A 25,956-nucleotide genomic window follows, 5' to 3' on the forward strand; every position below is an offset into this window, starting at 1 on the left:
ATTCATATGTGCATGGATTAATGTCAGGGTCTTCAATTCGATTCCATTGTCCGTATGTCGGTTTTTATACCAGTACCAAGCTGTTTTTATTACTATAGCTCTATAGTAGAGTTTGAGGTCCGGGATGGTGATGCCTCCAAGGGTTGCTTTATCATATAGGATTCTTTTAGCTATCCTGGGTCTTTTGTTTTTCCATATAAAGTTGAGTATTTTTCTTTCCAAGTCTGTGAAGAATTGTGTTGGGATTTTGATGGGGATTGCATTGAATCTGTAGATTGCTTTTGGTAAGATTGCCATTTTTACTATGTTAATCCTACCTATCCATGAGCATGGGAGATCCTTCCATTTTCTGATATCTTCTTCAATTTCTTTCTTTAGAGATTTAAAGTTCTTATCAAAAAGGTCTTTCACGCCGGGCGGTGGTGGCGCACGCCTTTAATCCCAGCACTCGGGAGGCAGAGGCAGGTGGATCTCTGTGAGTTCGAGGCCAGCCTGGGCTACCAAGTGAGCTCCAGGAAAGGCGCAAAGCTATGCAGAGAAACCCTGTCTCAAAAAACCAAAAAAAAAAACCAAAAAACAAAAAGGTCTTTCACTTGTTTAGTTAGTGTTATCCCAAGGTATTTTATATTATTTGTGGCTATTGTAAAGGGTGATGTTTCTCTGACTTCTTTCTCAGCCCTTTTATCATTTGTGTATAGGAGGGCTACTGATTTTTTTGAGTTGATCTTATATCCTGCCACTTTACTGAAGGAGTTTATCAGCTGTAGAAGTTCCCTGGTAGAGTTTTTGGGGTCACTTATGTATACTACCATATCATCTGCAAATAGTGAAAGTTTGACTTCTTCCTTGCCAATTTGTATCCCTTTGATCTCCTTTTGTTGTCTTATTGCTCTAGCTAGCACTTCTAGTACTATATTGAATAAATATGGGAGAGTGGACAGCCTTGTCTTGTTCCTGAATTTAGTGGTATCGCTTTGAGTTTCTCTCCATTTAATTTGATGTTTGCTGTTGGCTTGCTATAAATTGCTTTTATTATGTTTAGAAATGTTCCTTGTATTCCTATTCTTTCTAAGACCTTTATCATGAAGGGGTGTTGGATTTTGTCAAAGGCTTTTTCAGCATCTAGGGAGATGATCATGTGGTTTTTTTCTTTCAGTTTGTTTATATGGTGTATTACATTGACTGATTTCCGTATGTTGAACCATCCTTGCATCCCTGGGATGAATCCTACTTGGTCGTGATGGATGATTGTTTTGATGTATTCTTGGATTCGGTTTGCCAATATTTTGTTGAGTATTTTTGCATCAATGTTCATAAGGGAGATTGGTCTGTAGTTCTCTTTCTTTGTTGCATCTTGTGTGGTTTGGGTATCAGGGTAATTGTAGCCTCATAAAAAGAGTTTGGTAGTGTTCCTTCTGTTTCTATTGTGTGGAACACTTTGAAGAGGATTGGTATTAGTTCTACTTTGAAAGTCTGGTAGAATTCTGCACTGAAACCATCTGGTCCTGGGCTTTTTTTAGTTGGGAGACTTTTGATGACTGTTTCTATTTCTTTAGGGGTTATTGGTCTATTTAAATGGTTTATCTGGTCTTGATTTAATTTTGGTATTTGGTATTTATCCAGAAAATTGTCCATTTCTTCCTGGTTTTCCATTTTTGTGGAGTACAGGTTTTTGAAGTATGATCTGATTATTCTCTGGATTTCCTCATTGTCTGTTGTTATGTCTCCCTTTTCATTTCTGATTTTGTGAATTTGGGTGCTCTCTCTTTGCCTTTTGGTTAATTTGGCTAGTGGTTTGTCTATCTTGTTGATTTTTTCAAAGAACCAACTCTTTGTTTCATTGATTTTTTGTATTGTTCTCTTGTTTTCTATTTCGTTGATTTCAGCCCTCAATTTGATTATTTCCTGGCGTCTATTTCTCCTGGGTGAGTTTGTTTCTTTTTGTTCTAGAGCTTTCAGTTGTGCTGTTAATTCATTGGTATGGGATTGCTCCATCTTCTTTATGTGTGCATTTAGAGCTATGAATTTTCCTCTTAGCACTGCTTTCATAGTGTCCCATAAGTTTGGGTATGTTGTACTTTCATTTTCATTGAATTCTAGGAACTCTTTAATTTCTGTCTTTATTTCTTCCTTGACCCATTGATGTTTCAGGTGGGCATTATTCAGTTTCCATGAGTTTGTGGGTTTTCTATAATTTTTGTTGTTATTGAGTTCTAACTTTAAGGCATGGTGGTCTGATAAGATACAGGAGGTTATTCCAATTTTTTTTGTATCTGTTGAGATTTGTTTTGTGTCCAAGCATGTGGTCAATTTTTGAGAAGGTTCCATGGGGTGCTGAGAAGAAGGTATATTCTTTTGTGTTAGGATGGAATATTCTGTAGATATCTATTAGGTCCATTTGAGTCATAACATCTGTTAGGTCCTTTATTTCTTTGTTAAGTTTCAGTCTGGTAGATCTATCTTTTGGTGAGAGTGGTGTGTTAAAATCTCCCACTACTAATGTGTGGGTTTGATGTGCGTTTTAAACTTTAGTAGTGTTTCTTTTATGAATGTGGGTGCTTTTGTATTTGGAGCATAAATGTTTAGAATCGAGACTTCATCTTGGTGGATTTTTCCCGTGATGAATATGTAATGTCCATCCTGGTCTCTTTTGATTGATTTTAGTTTGAAGTCTATTTTATTAGATATTAGGATAGCTACACCAGCTTGTTTCTTAGGTCCATTTGCTTGGAAAACCTTTTCCCAGCCTTTACTCGGAGGTAGTGTCTGTCTTTGGAGTTAAGGTGTGTTTCTTGTATGCAGCATATGGATGGGTCCTGTTTTCTTATCCATTCTGTTAGCCTGTGTCTTTTTATAGGTGAGTTGAGACCATTGATATTGATGGATATTAATGACCAGTGATTGTTAATTCCTGTTATTTTTTTGGTTGTGTTGTGTTGTCCTTCTGTGGTGTATGTTGGTGTAGGATTATCTATTGCTTGATTTTTCATGGATGTGTTTAGCTTCTTTGGGTTGAATTTTCCCTTATAGTGCTTTCTGTAGGGCTGGGTTTGTGGACAGGTATTGATTAAATCTGGTTTTATCCTGGAATATTTTGTTTACTCCACCTATGGTGATTGAGAGGTTTGCTGGGTATAATAGTCTGGGTTGGCATCCGTGGTCTCTTAGTGTCTGCATGAGGTTTGTCCATGATCTTCTAGCTTTCATAGTCTCTATTGAGTAGTCTGGTGTTATTCTGATGGGTTTGCCTTTATATGTTACTTGGTCTTTTTCCTTTGCAGCTCTTAATATTTTTCTTTATTCTGTGTGTTTAGTGTTTTGATTATTATGTGGCGAGGGGACTTTTTTTTTGGATCCAGCCTATTCGGTGTTCTGTAAGCTTCTTGTATCTTCATAGGTATTTCTTTCTTTAGGTTAGGAAAGTTTTCTTCTATGATTTTGTTGAATATATTTTCTGTGCCTATGAGTTGGTATTCTTCTCCTTCTTCTATCCCTATTATTCTTAGGTTTGGTCTTTTCATGGTGTCCCAAATTTCCTGGACGTTTTGTGTTAGGACTTTTTTGTCTTTATTGTTTTCTTTGACTGACGAATCTATTTCCTCTATCGTGTCTTCAGTGTCAGAGATTCTCTGTTCCATCTCTTGCAATCGGTTGGTTATGCTTGTTTCTGTAGTTCCTATTCGTTTTGTCAGGATTTCTATTTCCAGCATTCCCTCAGCATGTGTTTTCTTTATTGTCTCAAATTCATTTTTCAGATCTTGGAATGTTTCTTTCATCTGTTTAATTGCTTTTTCTTGGCTTGATTTGATTTCTTCCCATTTTTTGTTCGTTTTTTCTTCCATTTCTTTAAGGGAGTTTTTTATTTCCTCTTTAATGGAGTTTTTCATTTCCTCTTTAAGGGAAGTTTTTATTTCCTCTTTAAGGGAGTTTTTTATTTCCTCTTTAAGGAAAGTTTTTATTTCCTCTTTAAGGTAGTTTTTCAATTCCTCTTTAAGGAAAGTTTTTATTTCCTCATTGAGGGAATGTTTTATTTCTTCTTTAAGGGCCTCTATCATCTTCTTAATGTCATTTTTAGGGTTGATTTCTTCTGTTTCTTCTGTCATGGTATGTTTAGGTCTTGCAGGTGTAGAATCACTAGGTTCTGATGTTGCCATATAGGTCTTTATGTTGTTGCCTGTATTTTTGCACTGGCGTCTACTCATCTCTTCCTCTGTGAGGTGCAGGTGGTGTCTGTGTCTGAGAGTGGCTCTCTTGTTCTATTTTTTAGTCTTGGTTTAGTAGTGGTTCTTGGTTAAATTGGTGCTATTGGGCTATTTCTTCAGGGGCAGCTGATTTCGATCGGTGAATTATATACTTATGATTCTGGTGATCTGGTTTGGTGTCTGGGTAGCGCCTTCTTCTGTGTTCCCAGGTCACGTTTTGTTCATTTGTCAACTCCTCAGCTGATCTTGTTTCTTCAGACTTTAAACTGTAGGCATCTGAATCCTCTCCCAGATGGGTTTCAGCTGAGCAGGGTAGTCTCACCAACACCTCCAAGTTGTTGGGTTTCACAGGATCAGCACCTGGGCCCTGGGTTGTCCTCAGACGGAGTGTTCAGATTCATTCTGGTTCTGACCCACCGAGATAGCTTCTTCCCCAGATGTTGGGGTTAGGGGCGTCTCTGTTCCAAGCTGCGACTGCTTGTCTCCGTCCCTGGGCCTGTTTACCTCTGCAGTCCGCCGCCGGGCCTGTATGTCCCTGTCAGCTGCCGCTGGGTCTGTCTGCCTCTGGGGGGCGCCACCGGGCCTGAATGTCTCTGCTGGCTGCCGCTGGGCCTGAATGTCCCTGTTGGCTGCCGCCGCTGGGCCCGTCTACCTCAGCGGGCTGCTGCTGGGCCCGTCTACCTCCACGGGCCACCGCCGCAGCCTACCTGCGTCTGCTTGTCCCTACCACCGGGCCTGTCTACCTCTGTGGGCCGCCGCTGGGCCTGAATGTCTCTGCCCGCTGCCGCTGGGCCTGAATGTCTGTGCCCGCTGCCGCCGGGCCTGAATGTCCCTGTCGGCTGCTGCCGCCGGGCCCGTTTACCTCTGCGGGCCGCCGCTGGGCCCGTCTACCTCTGTGGACCGCCACTGGGCCTGAATGTCTCTGCCGGCTGCCGCCGGGTCTGAATATCCCTGTCGGCTGCCGCCGCTGGGCCCGTCTACCTCCACGAGCCCTCGCCGCAGGCCTACCTGCGTCTGCTTGTCTCTACCGCCGGGCCCGTTTACCTCAGCGGGCCGCTGCTGGGCCCGTCTACCTCCACAGGCCGCCGCCACAGGCCTACCTGCGTCTGCTTGTCTCCGCTGCCGCCGGGCCTGTCTACCTCTGTGGACCGCCGCTGGGCCTGAATGTCTCTGCCGGCTGCCTGGAATTCATTCTTAAATGCGCCTCAGGGAGTCTGACACCTGCAGCGCCCCGGTGGCCCCGGACGAGGGGCTCGGCGTCACTGCTGGAACGCCGGCCCCGGGCATCTCAGTCAGCGCAGTTCCCAGCGCCTCCCTCACCTCCCTCGCCTCGGCCCCAAAATTTTTCTGTGAAGATTTTATTGTGGTATTCAAAACTGTGGTTTTCTTAAAATGACAGTAAATCGGTTCTTATTAACTTACATTAATAATACATAATGATGTGTTTCATGATGGCATTGCTACATGGTTATAATTTATTTTGATTATACTCTCTCATTACCTTTTCTTAATCCCTCTAACTCCCCCTGCCCCCCTTCCTCTTCCCAGTTCATCCCTTTCTACTTTCCTGTCTTTCGTGAGTGTGTGTGTGTGTGTGTGTGTGTGTGTTGAATTTTATTAGGTTGTTGACATGGCCATGGAGAGATGTAATCTACAGAAGGCTAGTATAGTCATTTTTATAAAATAATCACTCAGAGGCTTAATATTAATTATAAACTGTTCTGTGGCTCAGGCTTATTGCTAGCTATTACATCTTAAATTAACCTATTTCTATTCATCTTTGTATTGCCATGTGTCTCATGTTCTATTACATCTTGCTCCCCTGGCAGCTCGCAGCATCTCCCCTGACTCCACCTTTCTTTTCCCTGTGTCTTTGCTTGGATTTCCTGCCTGTCTATAACCTGTCTTGCCATAGGCCAATGCAGCTTCTTTATTAACCAATGGTAGCAACACATATTCACAGCATACAGAAAGACTATCCCGCAGCACTTTCCTTTTTCTCTCTAATCAAAAAGGAAGGTTTTAACTTTAACATAGTAAAATTACATATAACAAAATAGTTACAATATCTAGCCTATTTGTATTTGGCAAAATTAAAGAAAATATTCTATTATCTATCTTATATTTGTGAGTTTAAAGTTTCATATCTAATTTACCTTTTATCATAACCAAGGAAAACTATAATTATAACTATCTAGTCTTCAATTCCATCAAAGACCCCAGAAGGATATATTATCTGAGTAAACAGGAAGTGCATTGGAAGCAACTTCCAAAATTCTAGAAATGACAGTGACATCTGGCTGCCTGGACAGTTACCCAAAGTTCCTGTGTAGCATTGGGACATCTATCTTCAGCCTGCAGGCCTGGAGTCTCTGGCATACTTTTCAGTGAAGCAGGAAATTTGAAAGACTGTTCTGCCTATTGGCAAAGTTCATCAGTCACTTTCCTCTGTGTCCTGAAAAATGTCTGACAGTTTCTTCTGTGAAGCAGGAACCTGAAGGACCATCTCTCCTTGTTTTGGCAAGGTTTAGTGGTCACTTTCCTATGGCCCTGCATGTCTAGTTTATACAACATATTGTCAAGCAGTCCAGGCAAGAGCAGTTTCCTGCCCAAATAGCTAGCTAGCTTTTTCCACATTGTAAGCAAACTCCATGAGTTTCCTTGATACCCACCATCCTCTTTGAAGTAATTGGTGCTGACAGGAGCAGATGTGTCTCACTGTCCAAAAAAGTCTAAGCTCTTAAAACATTTTAAATGCCATATTCTGTAGGTCTTTTAAGATTATCTATCTAATTGAAATATATCTTTGTATACCTAAAAAACTTAACGAACATGACTATGAGTTTGATTATCCGTGGTTGGAGAGATGGCTCAGAGATTAAGAGCACTGGCTGCTCTTCCAGAGGTCCTGAGTTCAATTCCCAGCAACCACATGGTGGCTCACAACCATCTGTAATGAGATCTGGTGCCCTCTTCTGGCCTGCAGTCATACATGCTGTATACATAATAAATAAATAAATCTTAAAAAAAAAAAGTTTGATTATCCATGGATGACTATTATTCTGTATTTCTTAATGCTGTATTACAATTTTAAATGAGTTGCATAAACTTAATACCTTAAGCAAGAGTAGAAATAAACATATAGTATAACAAAATTGACCTTAAATTTGTATTAATAAACCCAAATCCATACCAATGTAAAGTATTTTGAGATTAACAGTTGGGTTTTTTTTTTTTTTTTTTTTTGTATTAAAGTAGATTTTTTTTTTTTTTAGGATTTATTTATTTATTTATTTTGTAGAGTGTTCCATCTGCATGTATGCCTGCAGGCCAGAAGAGGGCACCAGAAGAGGGCACCAGATCTCATTACAGATGGTTTAAAGTAGATTTAATAATCTGCCTTTTTCACCATTTCTATATCACAGCCCCCTTTAAATAAAAACAAACATTTATAAACAATATTTTGGGAATTTAGGCATAGCTTTCTATACTACTTCCTGCTAATTGGGGGTATTGAGGATTATGGTCACACTTAACTGGAGTAGTCTGTGAGGCTGCATCATCTCAGTCAGTTGCTTTGAAGTTGTTCTGGATGTTGGATCATCTGGGCCATTGCTCCCATTGGAGACCTATGGTGATATATTGAGTCTCCCAATATGCTGTGTCCCCCAGTAAAATTTATCTGAGGATCAAAGTAAAAAGCCAACCACTATAGTAAGCATAGAAGTCAGGAAATAGTAGCACATTCCTTTAATCCTGTCACTCAGGAGGCAGGAATCTGTCTGGATCTCTGTGAGTTCAAGGCCACACTGGGAACAGAGCCAGGCATGGTGGCACACGCCTTAAATTCCAACAGTAGTTAACTGTGGAGGTTTGAAGATCTGTACAGACAGACAGGAAGTGACAGAGCTGGGCAGGAAGAAGAAGTGGTGTAGCTGGACGGAGACAGCAAATGATATAGCAGAACAGAAAGGCATATAGGCATGGGTATACATGAAGTAGGTCTCTCTCTTTGGAGACTAAGATGTTGGTGAGGTGAGGTTAGCTTGTGGCTTTTCCTATTCCTCTGAACTCTCAGGTTTTCATCCCTATATCTGGCTCTGGGGTTTTATTTTTATTAGCAATTCATCTACAGAGACTTCTAGGGAGTGAGTCTTCCTTGAAGGAAACATATTAACCTGGAAGGAATCTACAGCTTCTCATCTTCAGTGGGAACAAAAGCAGAACCTCTTTTCTAAAGCAACTTATCCTTAGACCCAAATTTTGAGTCAAGATGCCTTTAATATAGATAGATAGATAGATAGATAGATAGATAGATAGATAGATAGATAGATATGTTGGTTTAGCTTAGCAGCCCCCACAATCAAATGTCTCTCTGCAGTTAAAAAAAAAAATCCCAAATACAACACAACAAGATACAGTATCCAGACTCTGTATTTACCATCTTTATTTGGCTTTTTTTTAATTACTCTAGTTCTTTTTTAAGGACTTTCTCTATCCTTTTCTTTTCTCAACCAAGCCGATGTATATTTTTAAACACACTGTAACCCATTTAGAAGTTTTTTCCATCTGAATATGTTTTATTGTGTATCTGTAATAATTTTCTTCTTTTAATTTATTTATTTTATTAAGAAATTTATTCATTTTACATACCAACCACAGATCCCCCTCTCATCCCTTCTCCTGGTCCCCCTAGCCTTCCCCCGCCATTCCACCCTCATTCCCCTCCTCAGAAAAGGTAAGGCCTCCCATGGGGAGTCAGCAAAGCCTGATACATTCAGTTGAGGCAGATCCAAACCCTTCCCTTCTGCATCAAGTCTGTGCAACATGTCCTACCATAGGTAATACACTCCAAAAAGCCAGCTTATGCACTAGGGATAGATCCTGATTCTACTGCCAGGGGCCCCATAAACAGACCAAGTCACACAACTGTCTCACTTATGTTCGTGAACTTTAGACCAACAGCCATGGAGCCTGCATAGGAATGTAATCATTTTCTGACCATTGCTTTAAACTGCAGCATGGTTAGGACCAAGTGATGGCCCTGTCTTCTTGCTCTGCCCCGCTTGGCTTTTCAACATGGTGTAGGGACCAACAAGTCATGCTCAACATGGTGTAGGGACCAACAAGTCATGCTTACCTCTCCAATTCTGGGAAGCAATATTAAGCAGCATGCATGTGTTTTTAAGCCCATGGCTGTGCTCTCAAACCTACAGGCAGCAGCTAGGAGAAGCCTCTTTGTATCACAGCCCATGAGAGACCACAGGAGTCCAGCATGTTGCCACTGAAGCCCGCCATAGCCAGGGGAAGGGTCTCTGTGCCACAGCCTGTAATGAGACCTGAACCAGGAAGCTGTTCTGGGCTCCATTTTAGAACCTTTCTTTTTTTTTTAAGCTCTCAGGTTTTATGTGGAAATTCTTAACAAAGGTCTGGGTGCCAATTGTAGACTAAAGTCCCACCCAGTCCCTCCCAGGTAGGCTAGGCTCCATACTAGTGACTGCATTATTGAAGAAAATGTCTCCCTGTCCCAATCAAGGATAAATCCTCAGGAAGGGGTAGGGCCTCATGAGCACCTTCCCTGTCTATGGTTTAAGTGTTGATGGACCCAAATTTGTGCAGTCTTTGCAATTAATGTGTTAAAGAGAGAAGTGGCCATACCATGCCCAGAAGACACAGTCCCACAACAACTACACTCTTCATCCTCCAGCTCTTGCTTTCTTCCTACCCCTTCTTCTGTGAAGTTCCCTGAACCTTGGAGGGGCTGACATAGACGCCCCGTTACAGGCTGAGCATTCAACCATCGACTCATTCTCAGCATGCTGGCCAGTTATAAGCCTCTGCAGTAACCACCACCCATTACAAAAAGGAAGCTCTGTGGCCAAAGAAGACAATAACACTCATCTATAGGCTCAGTCTAAGTATTGAGAAGGCAATTTGACATGCACAGTATGTTCACTTAGCAATACAATAGCAGTAGGTCCCACTCAGGCCTGTGGCCTTATAAGCTTAAATGGACTGTTCTATGTTTCAGATTATTCATTTTAGTTTCTACTCTCAGCTTACTTTCTGTAAACTGGGAGATTATCAAACATACTTGTTGCTGTTAATTAGCTGTTGGTGCAATAGCAAATATGGAATAAAACCTAGTTTATAGTTGCCTTCTTCACTAAAATGTTTTCTGAAAAGATTTTGTTCCTGTGTGTCCTGCCCAACACAGCTATTTCAATTCTTTGCTCATTTGAAAACTAATTCGAATGCATCATACCTTAGAAAAATAAAGGTGTATGATGCGGTTCCCTACCTCTGGAAGCCTAGAATTCTTAGTCCTTGGAAAATCAGAAAGGAATGAATGCACTGCTGTCTACCACAGCAACAGTGCTATACTGTTAGTCTTTGAGCTCAGTTAAAACTAGGGTTGGTTTCCAGACTTTCAACACATTGTGTCAATTTCAGGTGACTGTGTGACTTGGGTCTTCACTCCAGAGATTCCTCTCTGAAATTAGCAGCACTTCTAAGGCACCCTCTTTTGCCCTTGTGATTAACTAAATGACATCAAAAGTCCACACTGCCCCCAAAACAAAGATTATAAAACTGTGTACCCCTAGTTCTGAGATGAGTCTAAGGAAGCCACTGGTGGGGGGAACAGTCTTATATAAAGCAAGATATCATCTAGAGTTAGCAAGATGACTGTTGTAAACTCCACCATGACCTCCACCCAAACTCCACTGTCTGTATCATGTAACAGTGTCTGGATCTGCAAACACTGATGTGTACCCCCTTCATTTAGAAACCATGTGTCTCAAAGTTGCAGTTCTGGAAACAGGAGCTTCTTACAGTATACTGCATATTACAATAGTGTTCATAGGAAAGTCACTCTGCATTCCTGGATAGTTCTATTTTATGGCTTCTTGTTTGCATTAGTAAAGACGTTGACAACTACAAAATGCAAATAACATAAATTTTAATTTAAAAAAAAAAAACATGTGTAGTGGTAATGCTTCCTCTATGTTGACTTGCAATGCTGTTACTAGGGATTTCAATTACATTTTAAAGATATCCTAAGGAAGACAGCAGGCCCCCTCTAGTGGAGAGTGAGCCTTATAACTGAACTATTTCCCTCAAGCATGAACTACTTAGATTCTGAAGGAAAGGGCAGTTTCTGCTTCATATTGGTTTATGTTTCTCATCACATTTTAACCAAGAAAATCCTGATAGTCAAAGGATATTTGCAGGAGAGTCATTTTAAGTCACATTGGTGAAATGAAGTGTTCTGAGTAAGCAAGGCAGAAGGTGTTGACTCGTGCCAAGGTGCTAACTTGTTAAGAAATAAAATACATATTTACATGTGTGTACCTGTGAGATGTATAAATATACTGTGGTAGATTGAATGTAATTGGCCCCCATTGGCTCATAGGGGGTGGTACTATTAGAAAGTGTGGCTTTGTTGGAGGAGGTGTGGCCTTGCTGTAGGAAGTGTGTCACTGTGGAGGTGGGTCTTGAGGTCTAAAGCCATGCCCAATGTGTCAGTTCACTTCATGTTGCCTGAAAAAGATGTAGGAATCGCAGCTCCTTCTCCAGCACCATGTCTGCCTGCATGCTGCTATGTCCCACCATGATAATAATAGACTGAACCTCTGAACTGTAAGCCATCCCAATTAAATGTTTTCCTTTACAAAAGGTGCCATGGTCATGGTGTCTAGTCACAGCAATAGAAACTCTAACTAAGACATATACAAACACTTTAACTATATAAGTCAAACTTACACTCCAGTAGTTAAGTAGCTTGAAGGATAGTCTTATCTCTTGCCTTCCTCTTGAGCTAAGTCTGTAACTTATGCGATGTTGCACATCAGAAAGTCAGCTTTGACCTTTGTGTTCCCATTAACTTTTCAGAACATAAGCCATGCTCAAAGTGGCATATCTCTATGAGTCAAAAATAATGACCCAAACTCCATGCTTTTTTAGGTATCTAGTTTTCTGTCCCCATATGATTTGTACTGTGCCTTATAGAGTTTAATGGTTTTATAAAAAGTTATTTCTGTACTATCAAAAAATAAAACTTACCCAAGCAAGCAAGAAAGTAAATGGCACATTACAGATAAGTGTTTTGGGTTTAGAATTCATAAAGAAAAGTGGGGAGGCTAATCAATCCGTTACCTATAGTAAGTTATAGCCCAAACGGTGAATGATACAATGACAAGTTCTGAGAATGGGTAGAGAACATTGTGAGACACTTGGTTTTAAAACCCTACACCACGTGGTATAACATCTATCAAAGAATATGCTCAGCTGTGTCATTGTAGCTGTTGATGGACTTGGTCTACACTATGAAAAGTTTTCATTAATCTCTTTCTCTTTTTTCCCACAGCAAATGATGTGCTTGCCTTTGGAACACTGGTCAGTACTTCTAACACCTATGATGGGTCTGGGGTCGTGACTGTGGAAACTGATCACCCGCTTCTCTGGACCATGGCCATCAAAAGCTAACCTAGAGTGTGGTGTCCATCATGTGCCTCTGCCTTCGCTCATCTGCCCAGTGGCTCCTGCTCACCATGAACAATCACCTAGGTGTGCAGAAATCTAAACTTCTCCATAGGAAGCCCTGGGCTTTCAAGATGTTGGGGATTAGGGTACAGCTGAGGAGAGGAGCACTTGCTACACAGGGGCAAGGTTCGACCCTGAACACCACAAAATTGAGATGTTGGTGTTTAAACATTCTAGTCATGCTGTAAATGATATCTCAAATTTATACTGAGGGAAAATTATGTTCCATCAAAGTAAATAAGCTTTATTATACTCTATTGAAAAGGCTAATGTAGATCGTTACATTATATAATTCAGTTCTGATCATTGTAATTAATAAGTCCATTTACCTTAAAATTCTTTTTTAAATTCGAAGCACCAAAAACTGTTGTCAGTGTTGCCTTGGAGTCTAGCACTTCCTTAAATGCCTGCCAACAAGGGCTGCCTACCTCTGAGTATCTCCTCCTAGCATTGGATTCCTCTCTATAATGTATATTATCTTCCAGAGTGCTGTAATAAAATGGCACCATTTCACTTTGACATGATATTTTAAAAGATAAGAATCATTGACTTAATTCTTAGATTTGAAAGCAAGCAGTTACATGGGCTATGGGTAAATGAGAAGTGGTAATTCATGATTCCCTCATACATTAACCCCTCAAAACTTAAAAGTAATCACTCTGAGCTTTAGAAATGCAGAGATCCCTATGAAAATCATGACAAACTCAAGAGGTTTGTGTAGAGGATTCTTAATCCTAAAAATTCAGTCACTTTTAACATGCCTCACACTAAAAAAATGAACTATTAATTAATGGACCATACATTTCCTGACATCAGCAGAAAATCAGTGTACCTATGGAGATAAATGAACACAGCCTGCTGAGGAAGTCATCCAATGTGCTGATATTGTGTTTCCCCAAAAATATTGTGCACCCTAATAAACTTATCTGGGATCAGAGAACAGAACAGCCACTAGATATAAAAGCCAGAAAATGGTGACACACACAATTTTAATCCTAGCATTCCAGAGGCAGAGATCTGCCTGGATCTCTGTGAGTTCAAAGCCACACTGGAAATAGCCAGGCATGGTGACTCACACCTTTAATCCCAGGAAGTGATGGCAGAAAGCAGAAAGGCATATAAGTCATGAAGACCAGGAACTAGAGCTGGTTAAGCTTTTAGGCTTTTGAGTAGCAGTTCAGGTGAGATTCATTCTGGATGAAGACTCAGAAGATTCCAGTCTGAAGAAACAGGATCAGCTGAGGAATTGGGGAGGTGAGGCTGTGGCTTGTTCTGCTTCTCTGATCTTCCAGCATTCACCCCAATACCAGGCCCTTGTTTTTATTAATAAGACCTTTTAAGATTCGTGCTACATTCCAGCCCACCATGTACCTGGTTCCTGAACCCCGTCTAGCTGTAGAGTGGAAGGGTTTTAATCATTGTGTGGGAAAGAACCACAGATCCAAACTCTAATGATAACATGTTGCAGTTGGAGAGCAGATAATACTAACTTAGCATATGCTTGCTGGTGCATTAAAATGTACTCATGTTTCTTTCATGCTAGCCCCTACTCATCTTCCTATCCTCTCCTAGCCCATTTGTTAAACTACATCTTGCCAAACAACCTGTGACTTAAGGCAGCCTGCCCACCACGTTACGTTAACCATGAGTATGTCACTGTTTTCCTGGTGCTACAATAGTATGAGGCTTAAAACATACAGAGAAAGAAAAGAGATCAGTTGAACCAATGCCAAGTTCTGAACAGAAATTGTTAGAATTATTGTTATTATTTATGCAAATATGATACTGAAATCTGGATGTCAAATAAAAACAATTATCAACGTGCATGTCTATAGTGGTTTTCTAAGAAAATGTTCAATTTTATCACTTGTATTTCACTATGACCCATCTCTCATAATCATTGTTTCTTCTCAAAGGGCTGACTAAAGATGCATAATTCATAATGAAATCTCACATCTGATTTCACAGCAATCCAGTCATATTAAGTTCTCCCTCTACCCTTTCACCATGAACATTACTCTCTAGACGACCTGAACCAGTGATTTTTATTCCATTGTTTTGGAGCCCTCTGGCTTTCTCTATAAAAATAAGAATTGCTTGTCTTACCTAGCCACTTTGTAGGAATTAGAAAAGACAAAAATGAAGATAACTTGCATTATGGGTGCCTAGTTGCTGGAGAAAAGGAGCCAGTAGTGAACTGTGTGTCTTCGGTGGTAGAGAAAAGAAAGAGAACTGATAGAGAAAGACATCTGAGGAGCAGCAAGAGATGACATGGGACACTTGAAGATCACGTTGGTGCCAAGGTGACAGGCTCATGACTAGGACCTTCTGCATCCTTTCAGTACAAATACAGAGCTCAGAGGTTCCATGCATCCCTTTCCTTCCCAACAGACAGATGCTATTCTGCCAGGAGAGAGAAGCAGCCAAGCTCCTCTGGTGATTCAGCAAGACCTCCAGCTGCTGCCACGAACACTACTTGCCACAAATGAAATTAGAAGAAGAGACAGAGCCAAAACTAGGCGTGCAGCATCTTCTTTACCACCACTCTCTACCCCATGCAAAGTAGAGGTCAGCCATGTCTCCATCTTCCAGTTTGTCAACTGCTGTATGTTCAAAATGAGAAGTGTATTCATTACATGCAAAAGACGTGTGTCCATCATTTAAAAAATTTACTGTTAATGCGTGTCTTATTTAACCTGCAAGCATCTCTCTCTCTCTCTCTCTCTCTCTCTCTCTCTCTCTCTCTCTCTCTCTCTCTCTCTCTCTGTGTGTGTGTGTGTGTGTGTGTGTGTGTGTGTGTGTGTGTGTGTACGCGCATCTTAATGAAGCACATGTAAACACTGGAGTGAGTGGGGTATAGATATTTAACCCAGACTGTCGCCTGTGAATCATGCCAGAAACATCAGATGACCACCTCAGGGATTCTCTCAAAGCAAAGGCCACCATCCCCAGGTCCTGCTGATAGCTGAAGAACTGCTTGCTGGTGTTATAACTACCCCTGCTTGTTCCTTGAAACTATGTAAGGGCAGTCTCCCTCTTTATGTGCTATCTGACTCATCCAGACAAACTGTTTGCCTATTTTTTTTAATAGCAACAATATGAGCTGCAAATGATGAGGGCTCGGATACGTGGCTGAAAGTCAACCCTCTAAGGAATTCCCTCTTAGCCCCTATTCAGGTCACATGCTGACCTGCAGCCTTTCCTTGTAATGGGAAAATGCAAATTGGGCCTGCTAGGAAAGCTGCTCTTGCCACTTGAACCTTGACTTAGATCAATTTCTTCCTTCCTTGATCAGCTTGCAGCTTCTGTCATCTAGTGACTATTGCACTAAATAGTGCTGAGCTACCCAAAGCACTGGCTTGGTCTGAGCCAACAGCAACAGCCGTCACCTTTGCAATGACTGGAGTCACATGTGACCACGAGATGTTAGAGGGGAGTGGAATCAGATGTGGGTCTGACAGAAATATTCTGGGGAAGAGACAGAGCAGTTTTCACTGGGGTTGAAAACTATGACTTCCACGCACAGAGAAGCAAGGAGAGGTGCACATTGCTTGGGTGTTTTTGAAGCTACAATGCTGAGTTCGCCTCACGAGTCTATGTGTAGAGTGCACCTCTCATCAGCTACCCCTGTGTAGAGCCAGCCTTGCATACTCCTCCTGGTTACAGTCACAGCTCCCTGCACACGACTTGAACTGTTGAAATAGAGCAACACATAGATGGGATGTGATTGAGACTGGTGGCATGCACCAAGTCAGCCAAGGGGGAGAAATGATTCTTCCTTCCTCCAAGGCACTGTGATTATTATGGTCTCAATGGTGACTTTCAAACTGTGTTTACCATGACCCACAAAGAATATTTACCTTATGACCCAGTCTGTAGAGAAACACACATACACACATACACACACACACACACACACACACACACACACACACACACACTGAAACATGCAATATGTTCTACTTTTACCTTAAATTGAAAAGCAAATGCCTTTGAAAAGCATACCTCAGAAAAGAGCAAAATTCATAAAATTGCTTTTAAAAACATAGGAGTCTTACACTGAGATTACACTGATTTCTTAACTTTATGATATTGATGTCACTTTTAAAATATATTTCTCTGTACAGATTAAAATTTAGGCCACAAGGCCAATTCCTTCCTAGGGAGTGCTTGTATAAAGGCTGGACAGTAACTGGCAGGTGTAGGTAGCACAAGTTTGCCCTTCCTTGCCCATAGCAGATTTCACTCATCAGTCATAATTTTCTTTTCTGGTGAGCCCCAGCCAAAGCCTCCAAATCCATCTCAAAACAGTTATCCAAGCAGATGTGATCGCTGACGCTCCACTGGCTCAGAGCTAATGTGTTATTTTCCCACTGTATACAAAACCACTCTGCTGACAGCCTAGGAAAGAGGCCGTGGAAACATCACTCTTGCTCACAGCTAATGGGTAAATAAACACATCCAAGGACTCGTTCCCTGGGTGCTAGAAGCAATGGCTTTGTGCACAGCAAAATAAGAGCGAGGTCCACCCTTGAAAATAACTTGGAAAACATGAAGTGGACCCTGTGCTCATGTGTAGTGGAGAAGGAAGTCTTCAGAACAGGATGCTTCTCACTGAAAGCCAAACTCTCAAAGACATGACACTGACAGAATCCATCCAGATATGGAACAGGATTTTGATATAGAACTCAAAAATTGTAACATGTACCTTAGCAACTACTTAATTTAGAAATATCTCTTAAAACCTAAAGATGACTGAATATTTACTAGACAGGGTGCTTGGGGGAAAGGACAAAAATAAGTTATAAATATAAAATTCTGTAATAGAACAGTGTTCCATCTGAATAATTAATTTCATGCCGAGTTGTTTAATGTTATGAATCCTTCCTAGACTATAAACCCCTGTGGACATGCACATCTGTCTTCCTTGTCATCTGCCACCGCCTGCCCCTAGAATACGATGTGTCTGCTGCAGGAGTTCAGGGGAGACATGTAATATGCCACTGTACTAGCAGACCTTCCCTTGCACCACACTGAGGGAACACGTGTATTTCCCAGCCTCAAGCAACCACTCTTCTTTGCCTTCTGTGGTGGTCTTGAGCTGGCTACGCTTCAAATATGTTAACATTCTCTTACCTGTGTCCCTCAACCCTAAAGAGACGTGTCCCGATTCTGCATTGGACAGACCTGGTAAAATCATTGTTCACTTTCCTATCTGTTGAAGGAAGTAATATTTACAAGGCCAAGGCCAGGTTCCAAGGCACCAATCCAAGGCAAATATTTTGATCAAGGTAAAAAAAAAAAAAAAAAACCAGAAGGCCAAGGACTATGAAATCTCCTGAAACAGTGAGTCAAGGACAGTGAAAGACACAGTACATAATAACAAAGCTTGGGACACATGGTTTGGGTGGAAAAAACCAAGAACATAAGGGTGGAGGCTGTTGCTGACAGGTGGGAAAGGAAGGCAGAGCAACAAAGAAACTGGAAGAGAAATGGTTCAGAGTTGGAAATCTTGAATCTGAAGCTCTTCCCAGTTGGAGGTTCAAGGCAGGAGGATGGCTGTCATGAACTAAAGTAGACTAAGACAAGAACAAATACTGTTTCTAACAACTTAAGGACATGCCATTCTGATCTCTTTATTTGTATTTAAATCTACTTGTTACCCCAAATTAGGCTGAGTAAATTAGGGTGAGTATTCTAAGATCGTGAAGCAGTATATATTGTCCCCAGCTGAACTGCCCACACTAAACCTAATTATTGGTGATTTTGATTCATTGTTCTCTACTGAATAACCTATTTGTAAAGAAAAATCCTATTTTAATTTAAACTAGGTGTGGTAGTGCACACCTATGATCCCAGCACTTGGGACTGGAGACAGGAGAATCAGAAGGTCAAGGTCATCCTCAGACATAAGTTAGGTCCAGGATAACTGGGCTAAATGAAACTGTTTTCAAAAATAAAAGAGACCAACAAAAAAAGCAACAACAAAAAACCTGTCATTAAAAAAAAGGATCAGTTTTTTTAATACACTTAGCAAATATTTGCAGAATGCATTCAGACTTCTGTATCTGTAGCCATCATTTCACCTTTCTTTCTGCCAATTTCCCTCCTTACCCCACCACACCCTACTGGATAGATCTGAACATTTTAGTCATCTTGTGAAATTTAAAAACCAGTTATATCCAACATCATGGGGCTTTCAGTACTATGCCTTTATGACCAAATATAGGGAAGGTCCTAAAAGGAAGGGATTTTTTAGAATAATGTAAAAGCTTCCGTTTTTCATTCTGTAAGAAAGACTTAAGTGCCCAATGATATTCTCCACTACAGCTACCCTATTAATTTAAGAAATCTCATCCATTCTGCCACTTGTTCCTTATTCATGAGCAAAATTTCCTTGGCCCCAATGGTCCACATACTGCTCTTTTATTTTTACTCCTTAAAATTCAGGGACACCTATGTGAATAATGAGGCAAAGAGAAATGGTGCAGAAAGTTGCTAGGATCACTTTTAGTCAGGGAATTTATTATGCATATTTTAAAATTGACCTTTTAGTCCAAGTTTTTATTCAATTCCAATGCAAGAAATTAAGCGACAAGGTCACTGTGAATATTTGTATTCAAGTGGCAGTGAACAGTATGATTCATGAATTAAAAAAAAAAAATTGGTAAGAAGCCAATAGATTCTTTTCAGACTAGCAGCAAGTAGAAGCACAGGAATTTTTTTTTTAACAAAGAAGCTCAGCTTTTTACATCACAAAAACAAAAAACAAACAAAAAAAACCCTGCTCTTTGGGGGGAAAATGAAAAAATGCCATAAATCTGAAATGTGTGTGTGTGTGTGTGTGTGTGTGTGTGTGTGTGTGTGTGTGTGTAAATCACTCATATAACTTCTTGTCTAGACCAGGTTTGTCTAGTAGTAGTCCATGCATGTAAGTATATAAATGTTATTCATACAGATGCTGCTATCACACATTTCCATTCAGGAGTTAATAGCTTTCCACAGGTCACTGTAAGGCTCTGTCTTCTCATTGGGTTGATATTATAAGTGCTAAACTCCATAGCATTAAAACCATATATCTCATACTCAACTCATAGAAAAAGTAAATTGACTACAAAGAATTAGAAGTCACAGAGGCCTCAAGTTACTAGAAATATTCTAGTCTCTCAAAAAATATCCCCATCCCAGCAGGCTCTTACAGACTTTCAGGAGGTGTATTCCATGTTGCAGGAAAGAAAGCCCCAACAGTGTTGCTGTGTACCTAGGACAGAAAGGACTTGCTACCTGGGGACATGGCAAACTCCCTGAACTAGCAGTATCCATTTCACTGCTGGACCAACTCTCATGAGGATCTTGCTGTGGGATAATGCTTTTGTACACTGGTTTAATAAAATGCTGATTGGCCAGTAGCCAGGCAGGAAGTATAGGTGGGATAAGCAGACAAGGAGAATTCTGGGAAGAAGCAGGCTGAGTCAGGAGACACCAGCCCACCGTCTAGGGATCAGCATGTAATAGTATACAGGTAAAGCCACGGAACACTTCGTGACATACAGATTAACAGAAATGCGCTGAGTTTAGTGTAAGAGCTAGTCAGTAGTAAACCTGAGCTAATGGCTGAGCAGTTTTAGTTAACATAAGCCTCTGTGTGATTACTTGTCTGAGCGGCTGCAGGACCAGGCAGGACACAGAAAAACTTCCGACTACAAGGTGTAGCCTACAACTTACTCTACACAGACCTATGCTGATTGGCTCCCTAGGAAATCCAAGAATTTTTACCACTATGAAGTCTGAGGGAATGACACCTACATGGACTACCTTCTAGTGTCTGTGCTGCTTAGATTAAAATCATTAGAAGCATTTTACCTTTTATCTCTTACAGTTATTTTCTTATGGCTAAATTAAAATATTACTAATGTTTCATGTTCTAGTCAGGTCTCATGATATTTGATCTAAGGAAGAATACAGAAAAAAAGAATGTAGATAAGAATGAACTCCCCTCATTACACACAAATTACACAGACACTAATCCTCTAACATTTCATTGTAACCATGGGTTAACTTTTAATAAAGGAGAAAAGACAGTTAAAAGTCCTGATTAACAAACTGTTCTTAAATACAAGGTTGACTGCCAGCCGTAAGGCAGACCCTGGGGTACAATGATGCCCTTGCAGGGCTCGCATGACAGTGGGAAACAAGTCAGAAAGGACTGCTCTGTTCTGGTTACTCATCCAGATGTAACTCCTCCCTGATGTTCCTCATATTCAGTTAATAGCCTGGTTTCACCATGAAAATCACAGCTGTCAAAATGATCTATCTAGAGGCCCCATGTCTCTCCACCCAACACCTGGCTCCTCCTCCCCCACACTTCATCTTCCAGCCTGTAACCAGAGATGAACCATCCCACCAAGACTGGCTCCTCCACCATGCACAGCTCCCCTCCCCCACCAGGAAGGTCCTCCTGAAGTCTCATGTCTTCCGTCTGAATTGTTCTCATTGCCTTACAATTACTGTCTTAAATGCATTCTTACACTCTCTGCCACCGCCCAGTTTTACTCTTCTTTTGTCCAGTCACTAAGATCTTTTAAGAGCCTGTCTTAGTTACTCTTCTGTTGCTGTGAGTGACACTATGGCCAAGGCAACTTTTAAAACAAAGCAACTTGCTCGCAGTTTCGGAGGGTTAGTCCATGATCATCATGGCAGTTCTTGCCCTAACCGTTCAAACGCAATTGTTAACTCTCTCTCTCTCTCTCTCTCTCTCTCTCTCTCTCTCTCTCTCTCTCTCTCTCTCTCTCTCTCTCTCCCTCTCCCCCCATATTCAAAGCGTACTTGGACTCTCCCCACTTCTCCCCGTTCCCCTCACATTCCCATACCCCAACCCAACATGATCTCCCATCACAGTGCTCTCTTGTTTCTACCTTGTTGTCTTCTCCAGATGAAGCCACAGCCAATCAATCCCTTTCTCTACTTGAAACCCTGAAATGACTTAGAGGGAACATACAAGTGTTTACAGTCAACTCAAAAGCCCCTGGCCTCCCTAACCTCATTTTATACTCCCCACCGCACACTGTGTTCAAGATTCCTCAGCCTTCTTGCTAGTCTTCAGATATATCCATTGTCACTCTTCCTAAGGGTTCCTGCTACAAGCCGGGATCCCAAGCTTACTTAAACAAGCATGTAAAAGTGAATTCACCCTAATGATACCAAATATAACCTGTGGTTAACAAAATAAATTAAATATGATACTCTGGAGTCCCTAACAAGCCCCCCTCTACATTTATAAAAGTTCCAACTAAAAATACCTCCATCTAGAACATCCCCCTAACAGGGGAATCAAATCTTTATTCAATAATTATCTGTACTAAAATCTTTCCATGCCCATTTTTCTGCAGTTCTGGCAACAAATTGATAACCTCAGGCACTTTTTAATTAGCTACCTTTAAAAAATGGTTTGCTAAATTAGTCAACTATGAAATCACCTCACCCAACCAATTAAGTTCAGATTGCATGTCAAATCCATCACCTGTTTTTACTGTATGAACATACCGTCACTCCAGGATTGTTAATTACAGTGTTTACCTGCCTGTGTTTCCTTATGTACATAGCACAGTGTGCAGCCAGCGCCAGCTGGCATGTCTCTATCCTACTGTTTGAAGTGGCCTGCAAGCCACTGGGTGACATTCCTATAGCCAGAAATAGGACTGCACTGCCTCCACTGTTTATCCAAGGGAGATAATATTTAAAGATAAGCCACCTTCTATCCAGGCAGGTCACCTGTGCCAATGGACAGGAGAGGAGCTCTGGCTGGCCTTAGAAAAGACTCTGGTTGCCATGCTTAATTAGCCTGACAGCTGTGCTGATTCATGGGAAGCCACACCCCTCCTCATGCCCTTCACACTCAAATAGGATTTGTGAAGCCACCACCATTTCGAAAGCATGTTCTATGACCTTATTTACACCTCAGATTAAGACTCGCAGCCAGGTAGTGTTAATTCCACCTCCTAGACGTGAATACAGAACACAAGGAGGCTTAAATAACTGACATCAAGTGAATGACAGCCAGAACAGGCTCTGTGACACCTGACGAACGACAAGCCACCTCCCACCCCTCAGCTGTCACCATTGTCTCCACACACTATCTCAGGACTCACCTCACCTCCATCACGTCTCTCAGTAGCACTTGGGCTCAGAGGCACAGCTGTCCTTCAGGGTCCGGCACCATGTGTCCAGTTCCTGGGATACCTTCCAGGTTTTTTAATTGCTTCCCTGAGTCTTTCCTCAAGCTAATCCCACTTCATTTTCCCTAGGGTTGTCACTGGCCTTTCAAGGCAGCTAATGAGAAAGTTGAGTCTCAAGGACTTCACTGATGTCTCCTGTGGCTTCTCCCTGGGAAAAAGAGTATACCAATGTGCCCCGGCCTTAACCTCTAGAGTGCAGACTCCAGTGGCACTGATGCCTACACCGACCTGCCTATACCCACAGAAGCCCGCCTTCTCTCTGAGGAAAAACAAATAGTAGAGTGGGACTGGCGAGGATACCGTGTGGTGGGATTCATCACGTAACAGAAAGATCATGGACCTCATTGGACCAATAGCTCAAGATAAAGGATGCAATTATATGTTGAATTGAGCAGAACTTAAGGACAACTCATTAGATGCTCTGTATTGCTGTATTGCTAGCCTTCCACTCTTCTTTTATTACGTGCTTCTCAGGGTCGATAGAGGAGAATGAGGATTCCATTGCATTTGAGTTAATCCCGCCAAATCTGTCCCAAGAGTAGGGTGTTTACTAGATCTTTACATCTCCATTCCAGCTCCCACCGGCAGTAAAGATCCTTGTCATTCTGTGCTAGAATTGTTCTCCAGAACTAGGGATAGACTTACACAGTCTCAGAGCTGGGAGCAAGCCTCGAAGCCCCTGAATCTGGTGCTAGATTATTTCATTAATGTGAAGCCTATTTGCAAATATCAAGACTTCACATCATGCCTCACCAGAAACAGCATTACCTTTAAATTAGCCTAAGACAACAGAACCACTTCAGAATATTCTCAGACGTCCAAACCCAGAGATAGCTGTTAGGTCAAAACTAAGATACACATATAGTAGGATTTCTTCCACCAGGTGGCAGCCAAACCTTAGGAAAAAAATATGGTGTAACCCGTGCACTAGTCTCCTGACAGGGAAAAATTTACTCTGTTCAGGAGGCCCACCATCCTCAAACCCTATTCAGAAAATTGTAATGAGATGGAAATTGGGGCAGGTGGCTTTGACAGGGTGACAGGGCTGAACAGATACTCTGGCAGGCAGCCTGCATCAGGTTCACCTGCCTGATAATGTTCACTGCAGTATTGGTATTGGGAAACTCAAATAGTAGAGTATTGAGGCAGTCCTGAACACCAGTTGTCCAGGTAAGTCCCAGGCCCCTCAGAGCAATAAATCTTACATGGCATCTCAGCTTTCCTTGCTACTGTTCTACACCCATACAAAAACACTGTCCTTGACTGAGCTCACAGAAATAATGGGAAAAGATAGACACAATAGGAAAGTAAAGCAAAAGAAACTGTCCCTATGGACGTCTCTTCTCTCCTTCCCCAGACAAAGTCCTTGAGTGAACAAAAGAAATATTAATAGCATGAGGCCAGTATATTTAATCTTTCTAAAAACCATGGCATATGATAACAAGACAAACAGTCTCATAGACCCAATAAAGGCAAGAATAGGAGAATAATAGTGGGTGGATTATAATCGTACCCTGAGATGCTGCCGTTGTTCCTCTTTGGGGAAACTACATAAATTTGGTATAGAAACAAGGAAAGAAAGGACACTCTTTCCTTTCCCATTTACTATTCTTTCTTTAAAATTTAGTGCATCTGGGGTTGGGGATTTAGCTCAGTGGTAGAGCGCTTGCCTAGCAAGCGCAAGGCCCTGGGTTCAGTCCTCAGCTCTGAAAAAAAAAAAATTAGTATATATATATAATATAATAATATATATATATATATATAGAGAGAGAGAGAGAGAGAGAGAGGGGTGTCTCTGTATAGTTTTGGTGCCTGTCTTGGATCTCGCTCTGTAGACCAGGCTGGCCTCGAACTCACAAAGATTGACCTAGCTCTGCCTCCCGAGTGCTGGGATTAAAGGCGTGCACCACCACCACCCAGCGCATCTGTGTATATTTATGAATCTGTGTATAGGTTTGTGCACATGTGAGTGAAGATGCCCACAGAGTCCAGAAGTGGGCATCAGATCCCCTGAAGCTGGGGCTACTGGCAGTTGTGAGCTATCCAAATTGTACGCTGGGAACTGAATTCTGGCCTCCGTAAGAACAGTGTACTCTCTTAACCACAGAGCCATCTCTTCAGCCCCATACTTTCTGTTTTAACTAGTTTCCCTGTTTTTTTTTTTTTTTTTTTTGTTTTTTTTTTTTTTTTTTTGTCTCTTTGAATGTTCTTCATAGGTCAGTTAACCTGCAAAAGATAACAGAAGAGGTAAGTTCTAAGTCAGCTGTAGTATAGCATATGTGTAGCTTAGTGTGCTGGTGCATGGGGAATTTACTATCCCCACCCTTAATGGGCAGTAGGAGTAGATGTCTCCATCATACAGCTGATCTGAGCAGATGGGGACAGGACCACATATAAACCAGGCGAGTTGAAATGCTGCTCATCACAATATTCTCGCTAATGTGAATAAAGTTTTAAAATAGCAAATGATACATAAGGCAGAGCCAGTTTGGGTTGTCCTTCCTGAGATTTACAAACTACAGTTCCCCAGAACAGCTATGGATGCAGCTCCACACAAAATTGTAAGCCTACTTAAAACATTATGTAGTTTCAGGCAGTGTGTGTGTGCGTGTGTGTGTGTGTGTGTGTGTGTGTGTGTGTGTGTGTGTGCATGCGCGCGTCCCATGGCCCTCACAGAGATCAGAAGACAATTCTGAAGAGTCTGTGAGTCTGTTTTAATGTATTCATGCTGTGCTGCACATTCCAGGCTACCTGTCTTGTGAGCTCTCGGGCCATTGAGCCATTGTCCTGCCTCTATAAGAATAGTAGGATTAATGCATCCAAATGTCTATTTGTTTCATTGGTGCAGTTTTTAATCTGTTGATTTTTATTTTTTTAAGTGGGTTCCAGGGATTGAACTGAAGTCACCATGCTTGTGTGGCAAGTACTTTCTTCTCTTGAACCATTTTGCCAGACCAAGATTTTTTTTTTTTTAA

The 25,956-nt window shown here is 41.4% G+C and overlaps 1 protein-coding gene across 4 annotated transcripts in view; it reads left to right on the forward strand.

The window, feature by feature from the left end:
- The window catches only part of Tpk1 (thiamin pyrophosphokinase 1), a 334,542-nt gene extending 320,845 nt beyond the window's left edge, over positions 1 to 13,697 (forward strand). For all 4 annotated transcript variants that reach the window (XM_028876442.2, XM_037203606.1, XM_028876446.2 and 1 more), the window contains one exon: positions 12,571 to 13,697. In XM_028876442.2, the coding sequence (XP_028732275.1) occupies positions 12,571 to 12,689 (119 nt within the window). In that variant the 3' untranslated portion in view covers positions 12,690 to 13,697. The remainder of the gene's footprint in view (positions 1 to 12,570) is intronic.
- Positions 13,698 to 25,956: the final 12,259 nt, after the last annotated feature.

The sequence above is a fragment of the Peromyscus leucopus genome, chromosome 3, assembly GCF_004664715.2.
Source record: "Peromyscus leucopus breed LL Stock chromosome 3, UCI_PerLeu_2.1, whole genome shotgun sequence".
Lineage (NCBI taxonomy): Eukaryota > Metazoa > Chordata > Mammalia > Rodentia > Cricetidae > Peromyscus > Peromyscus leucopus.